Below are 6404 nucleotides of genomic sequence, written 5' to 3' on the forward strand. Positions count from 1 at the left end.
CTAAATGCGCACACGCACTAGTCTAGACTTCACGTAATGTATGCGTGCGCGCTGTAGGGATGTTTTGAATGGTTTTTGCAAAATACTCGATAATGTCAGATCGCACATCGTTAAAACAACAATTACGATATTATCGCAGACGATATATATCGTACACCCCTAGCGTCAAGATACAAAAAGCGTCATTTTATTGACACAGTCTTTAATGATGCGTTCAAGTCATGTCGGAAAGATCATATTAACAAATTGAACGCACATCAATTATGCCGCCCGCCACAATATTGTAATTATAAGAGAGCACCTCTGAACTTTCTTTAAGCCCTGAGTTTCCGAGTTGGGGGCGGATACAATAGATGCAGCGTCTGCATTGATACATTTGTTGAAAACAATGAAATTATTATTTTTCATTTGCAATAAAACTGTCTAAGTTGCATGTACAAAAATATGATAGTACTGTGCAATTACAATAGAGTATATAGCCGTTCAATTTACAGCATCTTCATACATTGAATAAAAAGCATAAAGCAAAAACAAGGCTAATGCACATTCTTTATCATTTTTTGTAGAATCGGGTTTGAAGAATTCTGCTAAATGATTGAAAACGTGCATCGCCAACTTGCATCTTGCTCCAACTTAAACACATCTGATGTCGTAATTATGCAAAGAGGACCAAAGACATGGGGATTTTTTTTAATCATGAAATTATTTGTTGGAGGATGATTGTCAGTTTGAATTATTTTAGTCACATTGTATTATGTAGATATTACTTAGCACCTAACCAAATTCTAAATCTAAAAAATCTCAATATACTGTATAATTATAATTTTAAAACAATTTATTTAAAATAAAAAAATCAAAGTCTTGGGAGGTCAAGCGATTGCTTTGTGTAATGAACAGTCTCAAAGGTCATCGCCATCCCAATTCATAGAAACACTCAAATCAAACCCACAGACCTGCACACATTCAAAAATGGCCACCTAAATAAATGTTAACATGATAATGCGTTAAAGGTAGCTTTAATGTGAATTTCCATTGGCTCTTGTGTGTCGTGACCAATTGAGACATTTGGATTTATCTTTTGAATGAGATGTAAATGTGACTGTTCAGTTCACAGAGCCTTGAGTTTCACTTTGTTCCTTACATTAAGCTGTAAGTTGTTTGGTATTCTGTCATTGTGCTTTTTGTCATTTTTGGAATAAATTATTGCGACTACTTTGTTTGACTAATAGTGATATAGCTACAGCAGTGTGGCAAAATACATTCAAGATGGCAAATGGAGTGAGAGAAATGCTTGTAATAATAAATATACTTAGAATGCATTCAACACCAGAAATGCCTAAATGTCTAGATTTTGGCTTTGTTTTCCTATTGACATGCTCTCTACAGTCCATTCTCTTTAGATCCCACTTTCTCACGCCCCATGATTGGTCGATCAAAGCCTGTGGTCAAACTACTTTTCAGTCAATACCATCGCCAACTTGCATCTTGCTCCAACTTAAACACATCTGATGTCGTAATTATGCAAAGAGGACTTGAACACTGTAACCTTTGGTGTCAATATACTGGTGCCAAAGACATGGGGATTTTTTTAATCATGAAATTATTTGTTAGAGGATGATTGTCAGTTTGAATTATTTTAGTCACATTGTATTGTTATGTATATATTACTTAGCACCTAACCAAATTCTAAATCTAAAAAATCTCAATATACTGTATAATTATAATTTTAAAACAATTTATTTAAAATAAAAACATCAAAGTCTTGGGAGGTCAAGCGATTGCTTTGTGTAATGAACAGTCTCAAAGGTCATCGCCATCCCAATTCATAGAAACACTCAAATCAAACCCACAGACCTGCACACATTCAAAAATGGCCACCTAAATAAATGTTAACATGATAATGCGTTAAAGGTAGCTTTAATGTGAATTTCCATTGGCTCTTGTGTGTCGTGACCAATTGAGACATTTGGATTTATCTTTTGAATGAGATGTAAATGTGACTGTTCAGTTCACAGAGCCTTGAGTTTCACTTTGTTCCTTACATTAAGCTGTAAGTTGTTTGGTATTCTGTCATTGTGCTTTTTGTCATTTTTGGAATAAATTATTGCGACTACTTTGTTTGACTAATAGTGATATAGCTACAGCAGTGTGGCAAAATACATTCAAGATGGCAAATGGAGTGAGAGAAATGCTTGTAATAATAAATATACTTAGAATGCATTCAACACCAGAAATGCCTAAATGTCTAGATTTTGGCTTTGTTTTCCTATTGACATGCTCTCTACAGTCCATTCTCTTTAGATCCCACTTTCTCACGCCCCATGATTGGTCGATCAAAGCCTGTGGTCAAACTACTTTTCAGTCAATACTTTCTGGGGAAAAAAAGCCAAAACCCAGATATTTGAGGTAATTTAGAAATCCTGACCAACACATTTCCGGGAACAGGAGAACATATAGTCACCCTAGCTAACACCAAATTCTATTGAAACCCATTTGAGTTGAGCTCCTGCCTTTGTATGGTGTTTCAAATGCATGTGCTGTAGACAGCAGGGCAGCTCACTGTGTTTTAAAACAGAGCCTGTATGTTTGTGGGGTCGTTTTTTCTTAATGGATGTCTGGATGAATCACTGAGATGTACTGGGTTATTCATGATGAAATATCAGCCTTGTGCTTGCCCGCTTTAAGTCGGAGCAAAAGTAGCGATATATCTGCCAACATGTGTTGCAATCACTGAGATCAGCTCTCTGGCTGATAGTCTACATTTACATCTATTCATTTAGCAGATGCTTTTATCCAAAGCGACTAACATATGAGGAAACAAGAGTCTTCACTTTGTCGATCACTTTTGTAAACATTTTGAGACTAGAGTAAATTGTTTAATCTGATCCTGGAACAAAACATATGTTTTCTTCATTGCAAGCATCTTAAGCATGTTTTTAAAAAGTGAAAAAATATGTTAAAAAGGTTTGGCACATTGCAATATGGGTAAACTGACCTAAAATGGTAAGATGTAGGTGAAAGGTTTTAATGGCACATTCCGTCTATTTTTATGTTATGGGCAGGAACTGTGTGCAGAATATAATTTGCAGTAATTTCAGTGGCACAGTATGAAATTGTTTCCCGTTTGAAATGTGTTGACTCAACCATTGATGTAATGGCGCAGAGCCGTCATACTGTTTAGTTTGAAGACTTTTGAAAGAAAAATAGACCAAAAGCAACACTAGTTCATGGAAATTATGAAGTGACATGATGATTTGACAGAAGTAGCATTTTAATAAATCAATGACAATGAAAACCTTTAGAAAATGTGTTTGTTTGTTTGTTTGTTTGTTCCTGTCCCTCCTGATGATCAGACAGCCTTTTATCAACAACAACAACACAACTGAATAATGCATGAAACATAATGGTGGTTGCTGGGATGTTACTAGGTGGTTGCTAGGGTAATTATTGCTATTTGCAAACTAACTGAATAGCTAGTTCAAGTAGTCTAGATTGCAGATTTCCATTGTTTCGTTTTCACGTTTCTCTTGTTTATTACCCCTCTGTCACTGTTTATGAAAGTATAAACAATTCCTCCTTTAATCAAAAGCATTTGTCAGATCCCAGCAAGCTGTGCTTTTTTTAATCAAACCATTTCCATATTATGCAATGACTAAAAGCCGTCCCAGCATGCAACTCTGCATTCGATTGCTCTGAGACACAACATTCAACTTTTTTATAATGGTTATAAATTGTACGTTACTCTCATAACTGCAGTATGAATCAGCGCATGTTACGCTTCCACTGATGCATTGGACAGATTGCATGGTTTAGCTGGGACCACGGATCTGTCTCCATCCGATCTAATTATGACAAACATTAGCATCTGGAGTTCAGTACAGTATCAAAGGAAACATGCACAAGCTCTGGGATACGCGTGCAGTGATTGCATGCAATGCTATTTTCTCTGCATGTGTTTGGTTGATGCCATTTAACCTGACATGGTGAACTGTGTGTGTTTGTGTCTTAACATCTGTTCCCTGATGATCGGACAGCCTTTTATCAACAACAACAACACAACTGAATAATGCATGAAACATAATGGTGGTTGCTGGAATGTTACTAGGTGGTTGCTAGGGTAATTATTGCTATTTGCAAACTAACTGAATAGCTAGTTCAAGTAGTCTAGATTGCAGATTTCCATTGTTTCGTTTTCACGTTTCTCTTGTTTATTACCCCTCTGTCACTGTTTATGAAAGTATAAACAATTCCTCCTTTAATCAAAAGCATTTGTCAGATCCCAGCAAGCTGTGCTTTTTTTAATCAAACCATTTCCATATTATGCAATGACTAAAAGCCGTCCCAGCATGCAACTCTGCATTCGATTGCTCTGAGACACAACATTCAACTTTTTTATAATGGTTATAAATTGTACGTTACTCTCATAACTGCAGTATGAATCAGCGCATGTTACGCTTCCACTGATGCATTGGACAGATTGCATGGTTTAGCTGGGACCACGGATCTGTCTCCATCCGATCTAATTATGACAAACATTAGCATCTGGAGTTCAGTACAGTATCAAAGGAAACATGCACAAGCTCTGGGATACGCGTGCAGTGATTGCATGCAATGCTATTTTCTCTGCATGTGTTTGGTTGATGCCATTTAACCTGACATGGTGAACTGTGTGTGTTTGTGTCTTAACATCTGTTTCTGAGCTCTGAATCAGGTGTGGCTAAATGTCGCATGTAAGTTTCCACCGAAGAGGAATGAAAGACTCACCAAAGCTGAGCATTTTGGCGTCTTGCAGTGAAATGATCCCTGTGTTGCGAGTCTCGTCCTAGCAGTTGTTTGGTAGAGTATTCCAGAGGGAAGACGCTGGCTGGTCAGTTCAGCATGATAAAAGTCCACCGCTGAACAAGTTCCCCCTCTATGCTCAGAAATGTATCTCTCTCGCTCGCCCTCTCTCACTCAGAGTAGTGCCAGAGGCTGTCAGTGAGTTAAGAGGAGCGTTTGTAACTGCCGCCTACCCTCTCTTTCCAGCGGCCAGCTGTACACAAGTACGTCTCATAGAGCCGGCCACCAAATCACAACCCTCTTCCTGTCTGACATTTTCAAGAGAGAGAGACTTTCTCCATCTGTAAGTGACCTTACACCTAGTCAACACACAAGGCTTTCTTTTGCTGGCCACCAGAGATGACTGAGAAGAGAAGATTATTGTAGTCACATTTTGGTGATAAATGGATTTATATTTGGATGATAAAGTACATTTCTGTTAATATTTGCTGATGTTGATGACTGTCTTTCTCCTTCGAAACACAAAAGGAGAACTTTTGATGATTATGATGCTTACTTCCATACAGTGTAATTGGATGGAGTTAGGCTCTCAAAATGTACCATAGAAATACCATAATAGGATCATAGAAGTAGTCCATGTGACTCAAAGTAGGTATCATTAGGGGAAGGGGAAACTGTCATTCTAGAGAGAATTTTTTGGGACAGAAATTTGAAAAAGAATGATGGATCATCCATTAATTGTTTTTATATACTGTATATATGTGTGTGTGTGTGTGTGTGTGTGTGTGTGTAGCTGTACACAAGTACGTCTCATAGAGCCGGCCACCAAATCACAACCCTCTTCCTGTCTGACATTTTCAAGAGAGAGAGACTTTCTCCATCTGTAAGTGACCTTACACCTAGTCAACACACAAGGCTTTCTTTTGCTGGCCACCAGAGATGACTGAGAAGAGAAGATTTTCTCTCTGACTCAGTCACTGCATTCTTAACTAATAGATTATTGTAGTCACATTTTGGTGATAAATGGATTTATATTTGGATGATAAAGTACATTTCTGTTAATATTTGCTGATGTTGATGACTGTCTTTCTCCTTCGAAACACAAAAGGAGAACTTTTGATGATTATGATGCTTACTTCCATACAGTGTAATTGGATGGAGTTAGGCTCTCAAAATGTACCATAGAAATACCATAATTGGATCATAGAAGTAGTCCATGTGGCTCAAAGTAGGTATCATTAGGGGAAGGGGAAACTGTCATTCTAGAGAGAATTTTTTGGGACAGAAATTTGAAAAAGAATGATGGATCATCCATTAATTGTTTTTATATACTGTATATATGTGTGTGTGTGTGTGTGTGTGTGTGTGTGTACTTGTTTATGCAACATTGTGGGGACCAAATGTCTCCACAAATATAGTAAAATCAGAACATTTTGACATTGTGGGGACCGGCCTGTGGTAGTGTAACAATGCAAACAGGTTTTCTGTAAGGGGTAGGTTTAGGGTTAGGGGATAGAAAATATCGTTTGGTCAGTAAAAGTAATAGAAGTGTATAAAAAAGTCCCCACAATTCACAGAACACGTGTGTGTGTGTGTGTGTGTGTGTGTGTGTGTGTGTGTGTGTG

General features: G+C 37.5%; 1 protein-coding gene across 1 annotated transcript in view; it reads right to left on the reverse strand.

Annotated features, from left to right (window-relative positions):
* Positions 1–5003, reverse strand: part of LOC107691364 (pro-interleukin-16-like) — a 50046-nt gene extending 45043 nt beyond the window's left edge. Inside the window, exon 1 of the mRNA XM_016489966.1 lies at positions 4765–5003. Within this exon, the coding sequence (XP_016345452.1) occupies positions 4765–4777 (13 nt within the window). The 5' untranslated portion in view covers positions 4778–5003. The remainder of the gene's footprint in view (positions 1–4764) is intronic.
* Positions 5004–6404: the final 1401 nt, after the last annotated feature.

This window comes from Sinocyclocheilus anshuiensis, unplaced genomic scaffold (assembly GCF_001515605.1).
Source record: "Sinocyclocheilus anshuiensis isolate Anshui unplaced genomic scaffold, SAMN03320099.WGS_v1.1 scaffold45, whole genome shotgun sequence".
Classification (NCBI taxonomy): domain Eukaryota; kingdom Metazoa; phylum Chordata; class Actinopteri; order Cypriniformes; family Cyprinidae; genus Sinocyclocheilus; species Sinocyclocheilus anshuiensis.